Genomic DNA, 22,411 nt, shown 5'->3' with positions numbered 1-22,411 from the left:
CAATGTCACAATAAACAAGAAAAGGCTAAGGAAGTGTTCCAAAGTATAGGGTACTAAAGAACTACGACAACTAAAGGCAATGTATGATGTTGGATTGGATCTTGGATCAGGAAATAAAATGCTATAAAGGACACTATTTGCAAAATTTAAATACTGTCTGTTAGATAATAGCATTATATCAATTTTAAATTTCTTGATTTAAAAAATTATATAGTAGCTATGTAAGGGAATCATCTTTAAAAAGTACAGACTGAAGTATTTAAGGGTAAAAAGCCAAAATGTCTGCAACTTACTCTTAAATGGTTCAGAATAAAATCATGATATGTGTGTATTTGTACAAACATTTTTACAGTAACAATTAGTGATTCTGGAGGAAGGGCATATGAGAGGGTTTTTTCTTTTTTAACTATTCTTCCACCTTTTTTATATTTTGAAATTGCAAAATAAAGTTTAGTAAGATAAAGGTAGAAAGATGTACTTTGGACTTAGCAATATGGAAGTCATTGATGAATTTGATCTATAGTTTTAAGAGTCTCAGCCATGAAATCATAGCCTCTGCTAGCTTTCTACCTAAATATTTTTAAATTTCTCTCAGATTATGAGTTAAATCTTTCTTTTATATTTTCCAACTGGATTGTTTTTGTAATTTTTATGTGTTTCACCTGTTCTGCAAACTGTGGCAAAAGTCATGAAATAAGAAACAGAAGATGTAAAACAATGGGAAAAAGGTAAAGGGAAATCTCTATGACATCAGTCTAGGCAATGGCTTTTTGGATCAGACCCAAAAGCACAGACAACAAAAGCAAAAATAGGCAAATGAGATTACCTCAACCAAAATGCTTCTGCATAGCAAAGGAAACAATCAAGAGAATAAAGAGACAACCTACAGAATGGGAGAAAGTATTTGCAAACCATGTCTCTAATAAGGGGTGAATATTCAAAATACATAAGACATGCAAACAACTAAATAGCAAGAAAACAAATAATCTGTTTTTAAGATGGGCGAAAGACCTAAATCAATATTTCTCAGAAGAAGACAACAAATGGCCAGCAGGTTTATGAAAAAAATGTTCACTATCATGAATCCCCAGGGATATGCAAATTAATACCACAATGAGATATCACCTCAGACCTGCTAGAATGGCTATAATCAAAAAGACAAAGAGTAACAAGTGTTAGCGAGGAGGTGGAGAAAAGGGAACCCTTTCATGCTGCTGGTGAGAATGTACATTAATATAGCCATTATGGAAAATAATATGGAGGTTCCTCAAAACATTAAAAATAAAATTATATGAACCAGCAATCCCACTACTGGGTATATATCCAAAGGAAATGAATCATTATATCAGAGATATCTGTCCTTCATGTTTCCTGCAGCACTATTCACAATAGCCAAGATTGGAGTAAACCTCAGTGTCCATCAAAGGGTGAATAGATAAAGGAAATGTGGTATGTATACACAATGGAATACTAGTGAGTCTTCAAAAAGAAAAAAAAATCTGTCATTTGCAACAACATGGATGAACCTAGAGGACATTACATTAAGTGAAATAAGCCAGGCACAAAAAGACAAATATTTGCATGATCTCACTTATATGTGGAATCTTAAAAAAGCTGAACTCATAAAAGTAGCTACTAGATTGATGGTTACCAGGGGCTGAGAGAGGAGGGTGGTTGGGAAGATGTTGGTCAAAGGATACAAAAATTTCTGTAAGACAGGAGGAATAACTTGGAGAGATCTACTGTATGACAACTATAGTTTATAACAATGTATTGTGTTCTTGGACATTGCTAAGAGGGTAGATTTTAAGTGTTCTCACCCCAAAAGTGAGTATGTGAGGTAATACATGCTAATTAGATAAATTTAGTCATCCCACAATGTATATATATTTCAGAATATCCCCTTGGCACAGTGGCTCACACCTGTAATCCCAGCAACTTGGGAGGTGGAGGATTGAGGATTGTTTGAGCCCAGGAGTTCAAGACCAGCCTGGGCAACATAGGAAGACCCTGCCTCCACAAAAATAAAACATAAAAAAGTAGCCAGACATGTAGCATGCACCTGTAGTCCTAGCTACTTGGGAGACTGAGGCAAGAGGATCCCTTGAGCCCAAGAGTTCGAGGCTGCAATGAGCTATAATCATGCCACTGCACTCCAGTCTGGGCAACAGCACAAGACCCTGTCTCTAAATAAATAAATAAAAATATCATAGACACAATAAGCATACACCATTTTTGTTCATTTAAATAGTTAATAATAATACCAAATGTCTTTGTAACATCTACTGAAATTATCATTTGATTTCGCTTACTGGGCCTATTAATAGCTATGTTATCAATTCCATATGTCAAACATCTTAGTAGCTCTAGAATAAAACCTACTCAGTTATGGTAAACTATTCTTTTAATATATGGTTTCTAGGTTCTTTATTTAGGATTTTCTCATTGATATTTTTAAATTACACAGGCCCATATGTTTTTATGTGAGAGTATGTGTGGGATAGAGAGAAACATATGATTGCTTTGTCATTTTTGGCATTCAGTGTTTTGTTGGCTTTATAAAATAAATTTGGTAACCTTGTCGGTCTTCTAAACATTTCCAAAGTATAAAAATCCTTTGTTTTATAAAGCTTCGAAGGCTTTACCCATAAAATGATCTGGGCTCAGAATGTAATATTTTAAGATCATTTGTTCTATCTTCCTTGGTATAGGTTTTCTATTTTTTTCTTGCGTCAACTTTAGTAACTTATTTTTTTCTCTGAGATTATTCATCATGTATGTAAATACATGTAAATCCTCTTTCTCTCTTGGGCGTTATAGTCTTCAAATGTATGTATAAGGAGCCATCAGAGAGAGAGTGAACAGAAAGAGTGCCTATACACAAGGAGTGGCTGCCCAGGTTCTGGCTGGTGTGAAACATTTATGTCCCAACCAGGGCAAATTGCGATTTTGTGGGAAGATTGCACCTTCTTCCTACCTGCTTTCTCAAGGTAAAGACAGAGTCAGTTACCAATTATGATTTACAGAAACTACTTCCTTGCTAGCAAAAAACGCCACCTCATCCGTTATTTATGATATTATAAGATCATAAATTTGATTTATAACCCAAAACATTTATAGGAAGAAAAAACTTGTTTTGATTTATAATCCAAAACATTTTACGGAAAGAAAAGGAAAAGTCTTAATATGACTATATGAACTTGAGCCAGGGGGCTGCAACAGTAACTACAAAGTTCCAGCTGACAGAAGTAAGTGAAACCAAAACAGTCCTCAGATCTTTTCTCTAAGCCTGTCTGAAATCCAGCCATGCTAAGAGCTTAGGACTATCAATTGCCCATTTGCTTAGATTACTTTCCAACATACCCTGGTTCATTCTTAGGTACTTAAACATTTGTCTATTTAGTTATGTTATTTTGACTGAAACTTCAGACAAATTTTTTTTTTGGCACCGAGATCCTTGTTCCACAGAATTAGTCAATGCCAGAGATGTCTGATGAAATCTAAAAATGTCAGCACTCAGAAAAATGTTCAAACCTCCTTCTATTGCTGCTATCTCAGACACTATGATGTGTCACAATGCAGATATAATGTAATATAAAACTTCTAAATACAATTTCAGCTTTGAGTCTGCAGTACTCAAACAGATACAGATTTCGTGTGCAATAGATTTACTTTCTTCCTAGATTTTTGTCTTATCTGTTCCCAGAAAATCAGCCATTTATCTAGACAAAGACCCATGATAGATTATTTTCTCCTTCACTTGATTCCATTCTTGCCCCCTAACTTATCAATTTTTATTTTTTTAAATGTCTCAAGTTTCAGTTTTTAAGAAACCAATAATGTGATACTAATATGTTTCAAAAAGAAAATAATAAATTAGCTATCATGGGATGTCATTCTAACTTTTCGAAGCTGATTTTATTACGGGACATTCTAGAGTGAGTCTATGCCCACTTATCAGTGTTGTTTTAAGTGTATCTGTTGGGACCTGAACACTCAGATATTTCAGCTCTCCAGGTGCTTCTCATGAAGTAAAATACCTATGCTTGGAGTTCAAACATTTTTGAAAGACATGTTAAAATTGATTCCTATATTAGTTCATTCTCATACCCCAGACTGGGTAATTTATAAAGGAAAGACATTTAATGAACTCACAGTTCCACACAGCTGGAGAGGCCTCACAATCATGGTGGAAAGCAATGGAAGAGGAAAGGCATATCTTACATGGCGGCAGGCAAGAGAGCTTGTGCAGGGCAACTTCCATTTATAAAACCATCAGATCACATGAGACTTATTCACTACCGTGAGAACAGTATAGGGGAAACAGCCCCCATGATTCAATTATCTCTACCCAGCCCTGCCCTTGACACATGAGGATTATTACAATTCAAGGTGAGATTTGGGTGGGGACACAGACAAACTATATCAACTCCCTACCTTTTCAACGGCTTGAAGTCATTAATGGTGAAGTTGTAACACATTTGGTTCAGGTGACATCACCTTTTAAAAATCCTAATAGGATTAGAACAAATTCATTTTTAGTCTAAACTTCTTTACAAATAAGACATTTTCAGATTATACTTAAACTTAAGAGGAAATGTACATTCATAACAAATTATTATTATCCTTTTCAAGACCTGAATTATATTCAATGCCTTTTAAAAATGTGTAACCACATCTCTGTGTTTATAAAAGAATAAAATGACTTCAGTTCCACTCCTAGGTCACTCCTATCTGAGTTGGTTTGGAAGGTGGCGGTTATGTGGGACATGGAGCCCTTCTGACTGCTTGCTGCTGACTGTGCTATACCCTCCTCTCAACAGCAGTCAGAAGTTTTACCTGCCTCTCCTACACATGAAACTGATATGAAAATGGCCCTTTGAAATAAGAGATGTGGGAGTAGCCTTAAATTATTCAGGATCTTTATTGTTAATGAATGTGCTTCTGTGAGCCCTTAAAAATAGTGCAGCCTCAAAGATTACTGTTTTGCATACAATTGCTAGACAGCCAGAAGAAGAATCAACTCTGCATGGGAATGCTATATCTGGAAACCTGATTTCACTCAGCTTCTGTCTTCCAGAACTGCCGAGTCATTTTTATGGAGGTTTGACTAGAAGGCTTCTCTGGGGAAACTAAGAAAGGTAAGGACCTGGTGTGGAGGCAGATAGATCATATCTTCAGCTGTTCTGTTGACTGGCCGGGAGGCTGGATGCTTCTAGGCCTACCCGGGAACTTCAGGAATTTCTACACCAAGAAGAGTTCCAAACTGATTTCTCATGCTACAACTTTTCTAAAAAATCGTATTTGAATATATATGGAAACTTGCTAGGTTTTGGGAAGTCTTAGGTTACACTATTGCTATTATTATTATTATTATTATTGAGACAGAGTCTTGCTCTGTCACTCAGGCTGGAGTGCAGTGGTACATCTTGGCTCACTGCAACCTCTGCCTCCCGGCTTCAAGCCTCCCGGCTTCAAGCAATTCTCCTGCCTCAGCCTCCTGAGCAAATGGGATTACAGGCGCCCACCACCACGCCCGGCTAATGTTTGCATTTTTAGTAGAGATGGGGTTTCACCATGTTGGCCAGGCTGGTCTTAAACTCCTAACCTCAGGTGATCTGCCTCCCTCAGCCTCCCAAAGTACTGGGATTACAGGTGTGAGAGCCACTGTTCCTGGCCGCTGTTATATTTTTAAAGAATGAAAGTAATCAGATTTTTCTTTAATTTTGCTTTTTGTAAAATGTTATTTATCTGCCCAAATAACTTGTGCTCTAATCCATTCATTCATTAGAAGGGGGGTAAAGTATTATTTAAATTTAATTATCGTATAACTTCTAAAAACAGTTTTAAACTACCCATGATAACACAGGTAGTTATGTACCCATGTTACATCTTTTTCTGAGAACTAATAAGCCTTTTCTTATACCATAACCCATTCTTTTTGTTGAAAATGAATATATATATATAATATATATTAGACACACACAGAGACTTCAAAAATTCATGGAAAAAAGGAATTAAAAGATAAAAATAAAAACAAATGTATTTCTCAGCATAAGCCTTAGCAAGTTCAAGACACTTTTGTAAGTGATAATACCAGCCATTTAGTCCATCCTTAAAGAATCGAGGGTACTGAGAATTTAACCATGTCAGTGCAGTCCTTTTGACATTGTTAACTGAAGAAAACTAGGTGCCCTTTAAAGATTTTTTAAGATTAGGAAACAAAAAGAAGAGAGAAGGAGCCAAATCAGAATTGTAAGGTGGATCCCTAATGATTTCTCTTCAAATCACTTGCAAAATTGTCCTTATGTGATGAGAAGAATAAGCAGAAGCAGTGTCATGGAGGACTTGCTGGTGATGCTGTCCTGGGTGTTTTTCTGCTAAAGATTTGGCTAACTTTCTCAAAACGCTCTCATAATAAGCAGATGTTATTATTCTTTTGGCCCTTCAACAAGCAAAATACCTGGAACATCCCAAAAACTGTTGCCAGAACCTTTTTTCTTGATAGGTCTGCTTTTGCTTTGACTGGACCACTTCCATTTCTTGGTAGCCATTGCTTTGATTGTACTATGTCTTCAGGATTATACTGGCAAAGCCATGTTTCATCTCTTGTTACAATTCTTCAAAGAAAGCCTCCAGAATCTTGGTCCCACATGTTTAAAATTTCCACTGACTCTGCTTTTGTCTGCAGCTGATCTATGTGCAATGGTTTTGGCACCCTTCTAGTAGAAAGCTAGCGCAACTTCAATTTTTCAGTTAGAATTGTGTAAGCTCAATCAGTTAAGCTATCTATGGAGTTGGCTATTGTTTCTTCTGTTGTTTGTCCTCTTAAATTACAGCATTCACTTTTCTTTAAAGAAAAACTTCATTCTTTTCTTGCAAATTGATGTGGATGGTCTGCTGCTGTGGGTTTCATCTTCCACATCATCTCATCCCTTCTCAAAATGAGTTATCTCTCGGTGAACTACTGATTTCTTTTGTCTTTTCTTTTTTTTTTAATTTAATTTTATTTTAAGTACTGGGATACATGTGTAGGGTGTGCAGGTTTGGTACACAGGTAAATGTGTGCCATGGTGATTTGCTGCACCTATCGGCCCAACACTTGGGTATTAAGCCCTATATGCATTAGCTATTTATCCTGATGCTCTCCCTCTTCCTGTACCTCCAACAGGCCCCAGTGTGTGTTATTCCCCTCCCTGTGTCCATGTGTTCTCATTGTTCAGCTCCCACTTATAAGTGAAAACATGCAGTCTTTGGTTTTCTGTTCCTGTATTAGTATGCTGAGGATAATGGCTTCCAGCTCCACCCATGTCCCTGCAAAGGACATGATCTTGTTCCTTTATATGGCTGCATAGTATTCCATGGTGTAAACTACTGATTTATTTGGGGCATTGTCCCCATACGGCATTGTCCCCATAAACTTTTTGTAAAGCATCAATTATTTCACTATTTTACCACCCAAGCTTCACCATAAATTTGACGTTTGTTCTTGCTTCCATTTTAGAATTCATGTTGCTCTACGAGCTACTTTCAAACTGGTAACCTTATCCTTCTTAGTGCTTCAGACTAAATCCTGTTCAGACATGCTTCAACATGATAGTGTGAGTTTATTTTGGTACAAAAAAAATTTTGAAATCCTTGCCTAGTTTTTTCAAAATACACATTTTCCACAAATCTTTCGTGTGTGTGTTGTTTGAACAATAGTTGCAACATGAAACAATTAACAAAGGTAGCTAATTGACCACTCTTTTAAAAATTATTAACAGAATCCTATGTATACATATACATAATGTATGTATATATGCATATATGTGACAAATTGATAGCTTTTGTTAGAAATTTAATATGTAGAATTATTTAGCATAGTGTTATTAGAAATTTAAGAATTGAGAGTTTCAAATTTTGTTCTTAAAGTTCAAGTAAATTGATATCATCTTAAAGTAAGAATACAGTCCACTCTTAAAATTATAATGCCTCAAAGGCTCTAAGTCATCATGGTATTAGTTTCAGGAGCTGTTCTCAGTTTTCTGAGAAGCGTGGCCAGTATCGAGAGCCTCTACTTCTATGTTTCTCCTTGTTTTTTCCTCCCAAGATATTTCAGTCTCCTTGAACACCTTGCAGTCACTTTCCACAGGTAAAATGATTTGTTTAGTTGCCTTTTTGTTCCCCTGGCCTCATTCCTCTGCTGCAAAACTTTCTGCTTAAAATACTGGTTCATTTCTAGTTACAGGGACCCACCTGCCATCTGTCATTCCAGGAAATTTGTGAAATGGATCCAGATAAACAAGGTGAGTATTATTGTCAAGTTTATGGGCATAGTTTGTAAACAGAAAAATTAGGCACAGATGTTATATTTTCAGACCTCTGATTTGAAGAAGAGTAAACATTTGGCAAATTTCTGGCTGAAAAGAAACTGTTATTTGATTAAAGTGGTTTTCTCTTTCTTCTAAACAGAAATCCACCATGTACTGAAGAATATTTGGTCTATTGTCTCGAAAGCACCAAAAATAATCTAACAAAAGACTTGATGTCAACATAATTACATTTGAATTGCTGTTCAAATACACACAAACTATTGCCTTAGTTTTATGTATATTCATAGTTTACTATTAAAATGAACTTATCATATATATTTTAATGTCATGGGTAAGTTCACAGTACTGTGTGGTTCAAGTTGGGAGAAAGGCCTCACGGTTGTCACTATATGAAAATTTTATAAGTGGATATGGAGAAACTAGTTCCCCTTTCTTCTAACTTCGCTGAACGCCAAGAACTGATCTGTGGCATTTCTATTGCTAGATCTATTTGCAGCCTTACTCCCCTAACCAAAATCTACATTGTTATCTTACTTGTTTTATATGAAATTCTGTATGATCCCTAGTTGTTTATCTAAAACAACATTATAAATAATTCCAATACCTTTGGGTTTTCCAAATTTGGGCTCTCATATTAATACGCTTTACACAAAGCAATAGGTAATCCATTCAACTCTCAATTTTCTTTTTCTAAGGCAGTGTGTCTCAAAGTTAGCATGCATCAGAATCACCTGAAAGGTTTGTTAATATGCTGCAAAGTTTGTGATTCTGTGAGTCTGGGGAAGAGTCCAGGAATGTGCATTTCTAACAGTTTCCCAGATGACCTGATGCTGCTGACTTGGGACCACACTCTGAGGACCACTGGTCTAAAGCATGTATTTTGGATCATCAAAGTAGATGATGGACATTTGAAAGAATTGTATTACATCCACCTTAGTATCTGTGGAAAATAAATATACTGATGGAGATAAGCAAAAACAAGAATCCCGGTCAAAAGATATTTTCCAATCATATTGCTTCCATGAACAAGAAATGTAGCTTGTGTTACTATTTCTTTAAGCATCTAAAACTACTTTGTTCATAGCTTTGGGCATGATACATTTGGTAATTTCTTCCTTTCTTTAGTTTGTTTTTTTTGTTTTTGCTTTTTGCATTATCAAAAAAAAATGTAAGTTAGCCTTTAGGAAGTGGGTCTGGTGTTGGCTTACCTGGCCTCCTCATTCATTTTCCATGTTGCACTGTATCACAGCTTGCTGTGTTATGCTGCATAACTTCATCAGATGATGCTGCAAAGCATAACTTGACAGGAGAGTGATGGCCAGATGGTAGAGCAGCTACAGAGTCGCTCCTCCACCGAGAGCAGCATCTGGGAACTTGCAGAGCCCCTTGTCTGCTGATTCTCTGTATCTGCTTGGTGCATCTGAGAGGAACCAGGGCATAAACACTGGCCAGTTTCCAGAGGAAAGAAATGTTGGGTATTACACTGTTGTAAATTATTTCCACCCTATTATGCCTACTCTCAATTTGTTTTTTTCCTGCAGACATAGGACAGAGGAGTTTCTGACATCTCCCATTCTCTAACATTGTTGTCTTATTTGAAAACTAAGCATTTTTAAAGCCTAAGGAAATGGTGAATAACAAAAGATTTAGAGCAAAAAAAATTTTTTTTTTTTTTTAAATATGTTTGCACCTCTTGAAAAAGAAAGGAAAACATGTAGAGGGATTTTAAACCACCTCTCTTGTTTGGGCGACAATGTTTAGGCACAGCCCGCTTCACCTGAGGTAGGGGTCTTTAATTCATGATCATACGCTGACTGTTGGATCAATATACGTTCAGAGAGACGCCTGTGGCATGCTCTCACTACTTTGGGACGGCTCTGGCCTGGTTCAGCACTGTAATCCCCTTTGTGGCTCCGCACAGCGCCTGGCACTCAGTATCTTACGTGTAACAGCCAGGACTTTACCCCACAACACTCAAGGGCAAGACACATCATTTCCTAAATCAAAATCAAGTCACTGTACCTTGATATGAAATTTAGGCTGAGTTAAGTTTGGGAGGGAACTATCCCTGGGAGACAAACAGAAAGCTCTAAGGCTGCTACCTTGAACCTTGGTCAAGGCCCTGATTGAAGTCCACTGTGACCACCACTTGTGATGCTCTCTGCCTTTGGCTTTGTATTCCATTTGAAGACATGGGACTCCATATCAAGACTGGACACAGAAGTCCTCGTCACGCCTGTGGCTGGCCTCCCTGGCTACACCATGCAGCCATCCCTCCACTCAGGGGTCTGCTAGGAAGGGCAGCCCTGGAGACACCTCCTAAACCCAATCTTAGTCAGACATTTCCCAACTTCTTGTCTAGGCATCAGGCTCTCTTCCACCTCCAGGAAAATTCCAGATTAATTCTTTCATGGGCCTGTCCATCTTTTCATATGAAGGCCTGAGTGGAGGTGACTTTAAGAGTGGCCCTTATGTGGTGGCTCATGCCTGTAATCCCAGCACTTTGGGAGGCGGAGGCCGGCAGATCACGAGGTCAGGAGATTGAGACCATCCTGGCGAACACGGTGAAACCCCATCTCTACTAAAAATACAAAAAAAAAAAAAAAAAATTAGCCGGGCGTGGCAGTGTACACCTGTAGTCCCAACTACTCAGGAGGCTGAGGCAGGAGAATGGCATGAACCCAGGAGGCGGAGCTTGCAGCAAGCTGAGATCGTGCCACTGCACTCTAGCCTGGGCGACAAAGAGAGACTCCATCTCAAAAAAAAAAAAAAAAAGAAAAAGAGTGGCCCTTAAACACAGAGACATTGTTAGATCTCCCAGAGGAGTGAAAACAGCTTAGACATATAGGATGAACACAGAAACATTGCCTTTCCATTCTTTAAATTCTCCCCTTGCTGCAAGAACAAGACAAAAATGAATGTCACCACAAATTACCTTGCCACATATGTTTGAATCAAAGAAATACACCAAGCAGTTCCTTGTTTCATTTTTGCTCAGGGCCTGTTCCAAGGCTGGAGACCCACTGTGTCTGTCTTCTGTCTTACTCTCTTTCTTTGCCTGTCTGTCTGTCTCTCTCTCTCTCTCTGTCTCTCTCTCTCTCTTTCGGTTTATTTCTAGGCTGTGTTTCCAGTCACAAAACTCCCCAGCACACCCTGCTAACACCTTATTGCCTGAGTTTTATGTTAATCAGCTGACATTACACTTGAAAGTAGTTTCATTTTCCTCAGGACTTCTTCCTCTGGGCATCATAATTATACAAGTAAGTCTTGGCCTCAGAGCTTGCTTGTGTGTGAAATCCTTGCCTCAGAATGAGCGTTTCTGGGTGTAAACTCTAATTGGAATTGGTTATCACCGGAAATACTGGAGATGCACAGCTGCTTGGCAGTTCTTTCCAAAGTTTTTGACTGATTTCCTCTTTCACCCTTCACTATAACCGTGCAAATCTTCACTATTCCTCAAGTTTTCTACCCCACCACCTCCTCCTAACTCTTAAGTGTGTGAACATGCCCCCAACTTTACAAAGAAAACAGAAGCTCTCAGACATGGCCATTTCCCCAGCCCATCATCTCCTTTTATAAGTCCTTTCAGGGAATGAGAGATGGCTTCTTACCAAAGCTAATTCCTTCACCTGTGCGTTTTCCGCCCTCTCTCTACTGCAGCGATGGGAGCAGTTAGCAATACTTCAGCGATTGTGGCATTAAACTTACCTCAAAGAGGCTGTTACCTTATAAAGTTAATAACCCAATCAAGAGATCTACTGTGCAGCATGGTGACTATAGTTAATAACAATGTATTATATTGTTGAAAATTGCTAAGAGAATAGATTTTAAATAGTCTTACCACAAAAAATAAATATGTGACATAATATATATGTTAATTAGCTTGATGTAGCCATTCCACAAGATATACATATTTTGAAACATGCTGTGCATGATTAATATATACAATATTTATTTGTTAATTAAAACAAATGAAAGTAAATTAAATAACCAAAGGAAGGACTAGCTTTCCTGGGCTGGGACACTGTCACCAGGAAGCAATTTTTCTCCATCTCTAAGTTCATCTCTGCTCGCCCTTGTGTGTTGATTTCATTCTCAATGAAAATGAGAAAACAAGGCAAGCTGTGCTACAGTGCAACATGGAAAATGAACGAGGAGCCCAGGTAAGCCAACACCAGACCCACTTCCTAAAGGCTAACTTTCACATTTTTACACAACCTGACAAGAGAGTGATTGCTGCTCCAATCTACAATTCCAAATTCCAGTCCAGAAAAAAAAAAAAAGTCTGCTTCCCTGGTAACTGGAACCAAGAGTCCTTGAACCCAGATTCATTGGAACATTCCTCGCCTGACTTTGGTGTGTACCCACCTCTAGGGAGTGCGATGATGCTCTCACCGATGGGCTGGACCTGGGCCACGTGCCCCTGTGGAAGTGGGAGAGTTGCAGTTGACACTACTGGAATTTCATGGACTCAGATTAGGGGAGGTGGTTCACCTGGAGAAAGAAAAATGGATGCTGGGTGACTAGGGGAACACGTGCCCTCTGAGAAGGACTTTGCTACGTCGTATACTACCCGGATTCCCTACTTCCTGAGTCCTCAACCCCACTCTGTCTCTCCTGGCTCCTCCTCCCTGACCTATACGTACATTCTGGAATTTCTCCTGCCTTTGAAAACCAATTTCGATTTGATGTGTTGTTCTAGCTGTGGCTCTCTTGTCTTCCCTTCACATTGTAAGATCTTGAAAAAGTTGTCTGGTTGTATGTTTTCTCCTCACCTTACACTCAGTGCTCAATCCTCTGCAATTGGATTTTGACCCCCATGACTCCACTGAAACCGCTGTCACAAAGACCTTCAATAATCAAACTAGTCATAAAAAGCAGAAGCAATAAATTCCCTTTATACCAGTAAGTTTCAAACTTACTGGTATACCAGTAGTTTTCAAACTTTCGTTTGCATCAGATTTACCCCCAGGGCCTGCTAAGACTCAGGTTGTCCCCTAGATTCTCACCCCTAGATTCTGGTGTCAGAGACTTCTTAGATTTTTGTTAGAAATTGTTTTTCTCCCAAGTTCCCAGGCGATGCTGCTGCTGCTGCTGCTGCTGCTGGTCCAGGAACTGTACTTTAAGGTCCACTGGTTTATACCACAATAATCAGTTAGAACAGGCCATTTTAACTGCCTAAAACAAACTAAGCTATTAATGTGTATGATCTTATATAGCTTTATTGAATAACATTAAAGATAATATGACTAAATAGGGAGATCTCTATAGTTATTTTTTCTAGATATGAAGACTGATCATTTCAGTCAAGCAACAGAAAGCTCTGTTGTAATGTTGTTATCTCTTAAATTAAATAACAATCAAATTTGGAGCATTGGAAAAAATTTAAAATTGTGGGTCCTTAAGAAAGGTAACAGAAACAATTTAGGAAGTATATTGCCTATATTTTCTTATTTAAAATGTGCAAATACCCTTTGAGGAATGTACTGTAATTCCCATTCATCTGATGAAGAAACTGAAGATCAAAAGTAACTCATTTTAAGAAAAACGAAGGAACAGAACTAAGTATAGCTGGCTCCAGAGCTCTCTCCCCTCCTTTACACTGTGAAATGGGCAAACACACACTCAGTGCCTGGAAGGGCTCAGGAATGCTCGCTCTTGTTGTACTGCTATTGGTGGCGGTAACTCTCAAACGAAGGTATATTAATAATTCTTTTCTTATTATAAAAATAGCATATACTTTTTATAGAAAATTTAGGTAATACTGAGTAGAGAGAAAATAACCATGAACACTAACAATTCAAGCACTCAGAGATGTCCACTGTTAACAGTTTGGTGGATGGTACTAGAAGTTAAGCTCCACAAAGATGGCCATCTTTATCTGTCTAGTTGAATGCTCTATTTCAAGGGCCTAGAATCATGCCAGGGCCATATAGTAAGGGCTCAATAAATATTGGCTAAATGCATGAGTAGATGGATAGCTTTGGGGTCTTTTTCATTTATGCATAAATACATGTGTCCACGTATAACTAGAATCTATTTGCAAACTTGAATTTATATTTTACATGTAGTTTTTTTATCCTGTTTGTTTCAAAGGCCATTGACTTTTTATATAAAAAGTGGACAGATTGATGGAATATTCCCCACTTTTTGGTGGACTGAGAAGGTAAACTAGGTTCACCCATAGCCCTAGAATAATGTAAGTCTATTATTATTTGTTTACAGAAAGAAAAAAGAGCTCTAAACCTTAATTTCCTCACCTGCAAAATAAAGTAAGCTTATCTGATCTCTAGGATTTCCTTCCAGGATGTGGGATTTATATAATGAGACAGTACTTTATTCATAATATTTTATGTTTTCTTTACAGATGCTCTTAATAGTATTGAGAATTCCATTTACAGAACAGCCTTCAAATTACGATCAGTGCAAACTCTGTGCCAGTGTAAGTATAGGCTCTCCTGAAATATTTGAAATAATCTGAGCTTGATATGTGATGTAAAATTCATAGAGAAAACAAACACTTCCCCCATGCCATGGACTGCTGGATTCCGGAAGTCTGGATTTGTGCATTCAGCCCATTCGCAACAGAGAAGGTGGAGGGATGGGAAAACATCGCGTGCTTGCAACCCATGTGTAGTTTTGCTGATGAGCGATAGAAAATGAATGTGGATGAGGATTTTTTAAATATTTTCTCCACTTGGCTTCTTCTAGAAAATGTTTTTGGTTTCCTTTTCAGGATACCAATATGGACACAAAATAAAATTACAAAAAAAAGGTAGTTTCAAATCTGTACTTTTAGATTTAAGCATAAAAATGTAAAATTCCATCTACCACATAAGATTTGCGTTTTCAGGTTGTACCTGTAATCTGTATATGAACATGCAAAAGTAGGTACAAATGAATAAATAACCCATGGACCGTGAATTTTAAAATTATCTCGAGAATTCCCTGAGAACTGTCCCTTTTGCATTAAATTTATATCTGTTTGAATGTATGGTTTTCTTTTCTTTTCTCATACTGTTATCTAGGCAAAATAAGGTAAAATGTAGTAAAAACATGTATCCTGTGAAAATTGTCCAAGGTGGAAAATAAACTGGGTCCAAGCTATGAAAAATCCCAGGCATTCAGCCTATCTAAAGTTATTGATTTCTCACTGCATGAAAGAAAAATCACTTCATGTAAAATGTTTTCTGAAATTTATCATATCAGACCTAAGTTACGTTATATATGTGACATTTCTACTGAAGGCTGACATTTTAAAATATTTTTCCTCCTGCCTAAAACGTTACATAGGGCAGTGGTTTTCAAATTGGGCTTCACAAAGTACATGTGAATGTGGCGTGGGGCACAAAAGAGTTAGCCAGGTGGGAAGAGGAGTTGCAAGCAAGGTGGGAAGATCTGGAGACCACATCCTCAACAGAAACAGCTCCATCCTTCTCTATTTTCTATACTGTGTTTCCTTGTGTGTGTGTATCTGTGTGTGTGTGTAAGTTGGGGGGGTCTCACTCTGTCACCCAGGCTGGAGTGCAGTGGCGAGATCTCAGTTCACTGCAACCTCTGCCTTCCAGGCTCAAGCCATCCTCCCACCTCAACCTCCCAAGTAGCTGGGACCACAGGAGTGCGCTACCACACCCTGCTAATTTTTTGTATTTTTAGTAGTCATCTGTCTCTGGTCTTGAACTCCTGAGCTCAACTGATCTGCCCATGTTGGCCTCCCAAAGTGCTGGAATTATAGACATCAGCTACCGTGCCTGGCCTCATACCATGTTTCTGTATCAGGTTCCTTTGAAGAAGAAATTTTTGGTTTTAAAAGTTTTATGTAGATTACTGCTCTAGATAAAGAAACTCATAACTATTATTTATTATTCCAGGAACCAATAAAAGGCTAAAAATTTACCCCCAATTATGCTATTTTCCTGGAGAATTTCTCTCTCAGAGAAAGTTAGCAGCAATTGTTCACGTGTCCCCATCATGAATGCCTGAGTATGTACCACAGTGTAATTTGAGGATGCACAGTTTTCAACATTTTGTTATCTCTGGCATCAGAAACAGTGAATATAAATAATACTCATGGGAAATATTAACAATACACAAAATCAGTGGTTGAAAAATGTTACCTAGTAAAAAGATATCCAAACAAAAATTTAAAAACAGAAAATCCCAAACACCAAGATAAAGCATAACATGAGCTCCAAATAGGAAGATCTGGAACACATCGCTGTATAAATCTTGTGGTGAGATTAATGGACACCACTATTATCTGGTTTGGTGTAATATAGAACTCTCAGCAGGAGATGAAATCGGCCTGTGTTCAGAATGCCTGGCTCAGGTGACAGGTTTTAATGATAAAAGAGTTTACAGCCTTCAGCACCTGCAGCCGAGTTTTTATTTAAGTCACATTCTGAAACTTGCTCCTCTGTTCCTTAGACTCTCCCCTTAAAAGCAATATCAGAGAACAAATAAAAAATTTTATTATACTTGCTAGATTTCTTATCTGAGGTTGATTTACGAAGTAGAGAGAAACCCAGGGTTTTATGGTTTCACAGGCTGAAGCGTTTTAAATGCCAGGAGCTCTTGGCGCTGTTGACATCCCCACCTCTCAGATGGCGCAAGTGGCTGTTTATTAATTTTATCTGTCATCCTCTCTCTGCAAGAAGCTATGGGGTTAGCTCTATTACATTCTTGTTTCTATTCATTGCCTTGTAAAAATTTTAGGAGAAGGTGGTTAAAAAATATTCAGTGTAAGAAATAAACCATTATTTTTGGTAAGCTGCTCTAGTTTTATTAAGTGCCTTCTCTAGATAATAATACTGATGGAACCAAGATTGTTAAAAGTGATATTACTGAGTTGCGGAATTCTCAGACTCTTTAGCCTAAAGATTTTTATAGAAGAGTAACTGCTCTTTTATAAAGATCACTGTTTTTTATTTAACTATGGCAATTGCTTTTTAACACACCATATTGCTTCTGAAGCTGGGCTGCAGACAAGAAAAACTATATTTGAACAGGAAAGGTAAATTTATTCAATCCACTTAATGAAGAGTATAAAAATGTTTTCCCCAACTTTTCATCACAGTGTCATAACTTTCTTGGAAAGCGTATTTTTCGTTTCTCACTTCCCTTTTTAACTTCTTTCTATAAAACAACATCCTTGAAACCGTACTGTAATAATGTTACAACTATGCTTTACTAAAATCTTTTTTTAGCACTTTTCCAAAATCAAATCAATTGGTAGAATAGTAACGCCTGAATTATGCACAAGGAATATATGTCCAAATAGTAGTCGTATTTCATTCCCCTTAAAAGAAAATAACGACCATAAAAAGTTCTTAATTATAAAACACTAAATGACATTTACTTCATTTGAAGCCTTTTGTTCCCATCAGAAAATAAGGCTCAATTCTTCATTTGCTTCCTACAGTGGACTTGATTGACAGCTCCCTGATTCAGCAGGTCCTACTGCGTCCAAGTTTCTGGGAAGCTCGCAAGCGCTCCCTTTCTGTGCAGCAGCTTTCTCAGGCACTCCAAGAGCTGTTTCAGAAGGCCAGGGAGGAAAACCCAGGGCAGGTGCATCCCAGAGCTCCCGAACTCACTCTGAGCCTTCTCACGACAATGTGCAACAGGTAAGGGTGTGGACGTCGCGCTGTGACCTCAAAGGCAATGTTTAGCTGCCAGTGGTCATTTACCATTTGGTGCTGGCTGATATTTGCTTGAGGTTTGGTATATAAGAAGCCTTCTTTGTTTTTCACTAATTTATTCCTCAGGAGTAGAACAAAGGAGTAAATGCCCATCGGCTTTATGAATATAAATGACTCATGGATAGCAACAAGAGGGGGAGAATTCCACATTATTCTTTCCTTCATACAAATTCATTCCTACTCTAGAGAAGCATACACACCTTTTGCTAGAGCGTTTACACTTCTATACATACATGTGAGAAGCGACACTTGATTCTTGTTACTGCTAGCTTCTTTGCTCATTTCTTTGTAAACTATTATCAATTTTTTATTTAGCTAGAATAAGGATGAAAATACTGCGCATGGATGAGTAACTTATAAACCAGTGTAGACCATGTCAAAGGGCTGATTACATATACTCTGAAGTCAATAGTTCTGCTAGTGTGTGGTAGGGGTGAGTGTGTTTTGTGAGTGTAAGGTTTCAATTCCTCTGCCCCCTCCTCAATTTGGTTTACCTTATGTATCCTTGACTCAGTAGACTTCATCCTTTAGAATAAACTTTTCAAAAATCATAGTGAATTCAAAACATTTGGAAAATAGAGGAAAAAAGTAAAGAAGAAGAAATACATTATTACCCATCAGCCTGCCTCCCAGAAGCAAGCACCTTTTTAACCACTGGGCAAATTCCTTACGGTTATTTCCTTTTCTAGCTTTTTTTTTTTTTTTTAATTTTTTTAACTGCCAAAACAATATACATACACATTCTCAAGTTATTTTTTCATTTCAGCTTCCTTAAACATTAAGCTTTTGACTGTCATTTCTATTATCTGTGTGTGTCTCTAACAATTCCCCTGCCTTTGATTAATTGTTTAGTAGGTTTGTAAACTAGATAGCAAATGGGCAAGGATGATTAGGCTCTGAGTGAGGGCCTGTGAACTAGATTTTTTTTTTTTTTTTTTTGCATAAATATTTGCTCCTTTGCCTGCCTTTTGGTCCTTCCTTGTCTCTGTTGCTTGGTTTCCAGGCAACTGAGGCCTGAGGAAGTGATACTACCTGCTCCATGAAGACAGGGTTTATCCCTGCATCCCTGGTGCCTGGTACGGTGCTTAGCACAGAGGAGGCATCCAATACATATTTTGGAGTGAACGCAGGAACAAATAAATGACTGGCGAAATACGTTAATTCCATGCTCTGTTCTGCTAAATTCTAGGTATAGGATAAGAGGCCACAAAAAGCTAGAACTTAGAGCACCATGTCAAAAATGCCTATTAATAGTTATAGTTTTTATCATCCATGACACCAAAGGTAACCCTGGCCCCCCATTCTTGTCTCTGTTTTGTCACCGTGCAGCACAGGAACAGGTTTTCTCCAGCTTATGCCTGCGGCCGCTGCCCTAATAACCCTCTCAGGAGACAGCCCTCTTACAAAATACCGAGGTAACATGCGGAGGACGGGTGTCCTAAAGTGCAGTGAACCCCAAATCCCCAACCTGGTATTCTGTATCCCCACCACAAGGCCTTCTTCTTCAGCATGTACTCAGCATGACTTGTGTGTTTATTGAAGAAAAATATTTACCATTTGAGGAATTTGGAATTTTTCAAAATTTACACTTCCTAATTACTTAGTTGTTCTTGATATTTATTTCTTTAGGGATTACCTAGACACCCGTAATCATTGTTGGTTTGAAGCCTGGGAGGATTCTCACATTTCTGTTTACCAACCTCATGATCTTCATCCTAGATTCAATGAATGATCAAGAGGTTGAAATGTGAATGGATTTCCATTAGTTATCAAATTATGGCTATTACAAAATCGATAGTGACTGGGCACAGTGGCTCGTGCCTGTAATCCCAGCACTTTGGGAAGTCGAGGCAGGCGATCACCCGAGGTTGGGAGTTCGAGACCAGCCTGACCAACATGGAGAAACCCTGTCTCTACTAAAAATACAAAAAATTAGCCGGGCGTGGTGGCACACGCCTGTAATCCCAGCTACTCTGGAGGCTGAGGCAAGAGAATCACTTGAACCCGGGAGGCGGAGGTTGCGGTGAGCTGAGATCGTGCCATTGCACTCTAACCTAGGCAACAGGATTGAAACTCCGTCTCAAAAACAAAACACACACACACACACACACACACACACACACACACACACACAGTTTTGGAGGCCTTCAAAATAGTGAGCCAATAATCAAGAACATAACTTTCCCTTCTCTTTCCTTTCATAGCCACAAAGAGACTGCTACTTCAAAGCAAGTACTCTTCAAAGATACATTGCAAGTATTCAATTTAAAGATTTTTCCTCCTACATGTCTAGCTCTTTTTCAGCTCTACGCGGAAAATAGCAGGGGAGGTTATGATTCTGGGCCACGCATGACGCGAAGGGTTTTGAGAAAACTACTAACAGATCTACAGCAGGTAAATCCCTAATACTTAAGAACTGCACATTTGTTTCAGTTAACTAGCCACACTTATTATTAAAGAATCTGATGTCTCCAGTGTCAAGTCTATCTTTATATATATCTCCATGCAAGCTCTCTCCTCCATAGCCATTGCTGTTACTTGAGTATAACTTAACTTATACTCATAAGGTTATGAGTAGAAGGTTATGAATTATACTCATACTCATGAGGCTAAAGCTAATGGGGTCTATAGATAAGAATTATTTGCATTGCTGTAAGTTTGCTACAAGTTAACTTTACTCTCTATAGAGTTGTAAAAGAGCCTCGCAAAGACAGTGATGTATCTCTCTATAGGTACAGAGAATCACCACTGAAAACATATCCAATAGTCTCTTTTGCTTATTCCAAAGTGTTTAATTTTTCCTTACGCTCCTATACCTTTTTCACTCCTACGTATTAAAACCTGTGCCTGACATGCACTAAATTCTCCATGCCCGACTTCTGCATTTCTATCTACCCACAAGGCCATTGCCTATCCTTTCACCTGACAGACACTACTTGTCTTTCAATATCACTCAATTATTTGTCACCTCCCTACTCAAAGCTTCTTTGACTTCCTATGCATAATTTTGTTGCAGCACTTGTCAAATTGTGGTAGATGCTTCCCCACTGGACTACTTCTTCATTTTTATATCTCCAGTGCCTTGAACAGTGCCTGATACTAAAAGACATCCAAAAAATGCTTAAAGAATGCGTAGATGGAGTGCCACGTCAAGTACTCAAAATTGTTTCCATCATTTCTTGTGATTTAGGAATGTGTAAATTTGATTTGGTTTTTATTCTTACTAGGCAAGGGAATTTAACCTCCTCAAAGATGTTTTTTAAATGTTGAAATGAAGTAAATTGGTGTAACCAAGCAAGAACTTCTGCAAAAGGATTAAACAGGCTCTGGATTGTCTTGCGTGTAGGTGCTGTTGTCCTGCTGTACCTTTCCCTTGTTTTGAAGGATATCTCCATTCTTCCAGCTCCTACAAAATCCCCACACTGGATGTTTTGGACTGTAACAACTTAGGAACTTTCTGTCATTTTTTTCCTCGGTAGGGACCAAGGATTCTGAACTGAGGATAGCCATGATAGGAGCAGGGAGGGATAAGGAGAAAGATAATAAAAATCTCTAGAACAGGGAGTATGGATTGGAAAAACCTATTCAAAATTATCTTTGCTTTGGTTTGGTTTTAATATTAAAATTTTGTGTTCATGATGATCACAATAATTAATATTTAACTTAAATTCCAAACATCATTTAAGATATTTATTTCTTAAATGGAGCAATGTTTTTTTTTTTTAATTTGTAAGGTTAGAATATCAGGCATAGATACTTCCAAGCTGTCCTGGTAGTTGCAGCAGTCACATAGATCCCATCACCAAATGTTCTGCTGATTCTAAGGCATTTCTCAGGGAGCCATCATAAGTTGCAGGCTCACTTCCACCCATCCCATATCACAAGACTTGAGTTGATGGTGGCCTGATTTATGCAATCAGACTGGTAAGACTAGATAGGTGCTTAGAAGCGGATGTGATGAAAGGGGATGGACTGAGGGACATTTTCCTTCTAGAGAATTCTTTGTGCTCGCCTGACTACTTGGTCCAACAGGCTCTAAAAATCTGCCCTTGTCTCACGCTCAATTGAGGTCAACGAGCTGCTGAACTAGAAGCTCCCGCAGCACTCCACCCCTACCCACACCCCAGGCATTAGTATGCTCTTGAAAAGGTCTTAGGAAGGGAGAGAGTTGCACAGAAATTATCATCCCATTGACTGCTATTACAGACTCAGAAATGGATTCCCAGAGAAAATTCCAGGCCCCACCACATGATTCAAATCCTCCCCTAAGCATCGTAATTATCACTTCAAGTAGTGTCTGCCTATGCCGGTGTGCCATCTAGCCAGGTTTAATTCTTCCTAGAGCACCTGCAAGAAATTAGCCACTTGGGCCATTCATCCACAAAATCTTTATGCACA

The 22,411-nt window shown here is 38.3% G+C and overlaps 1 protein-coding gene across 1 annotated transcript in view; it reads left to right on the top strand.

The window, feature by feature from the left end:
• The first annotated feature begins 8,228 nt into the window (after window positions 1–8,228).
• Window positions 8,229–22,411, top strand: part of DYTN (dystrotelin) — a 68,335-nt gene continuing 54,152 nt past the window's right edge. The window contains exons 1-5 of the mRNA XM_002799029.4: window positions 8,229–8,288; window positions 14,683–14,757; window positions 17,737–17,938; window positions 19,343–19,428; window positions 20,307–20,407. Coding sequence (XP_002799075.3) covers window positions 8,270–8,288; window positions 14,683–14,757; window positions 17,737–17,938; window positions 19,343–19,428; window positions 20,307–20,407 — 483 coding nt within the window. The 5' untranslated portion in view covers window positions 8,229–8,269. The remainder of the gene's footprint in view (window positions 8,289–14,682; window positions 14,758–17,736; window positions 17,939–19,342; window positions 19,429–20,306; window positions 20,408–22,411) is intronic.

This window comes from Macaca mulatta, chromosome 12 (assembly GCF_049350105.2).
Source record: "Macaca mulatta isolate MMU2019108-1 chromosome 12, T2T-MMU8v2.0, whole genome shotgun sequence".
Classification (NCBI taxonomy): Eukaryota; Metazoa; Chordata; class Mammalia; order Primates; family Cercopithecidae; genus Macaca; species Macaca mulatta.
Note: the sequence above shows the minus strand (reverse complement) of the source record. Positions and strands in the feature narration are given on the sequence as shown.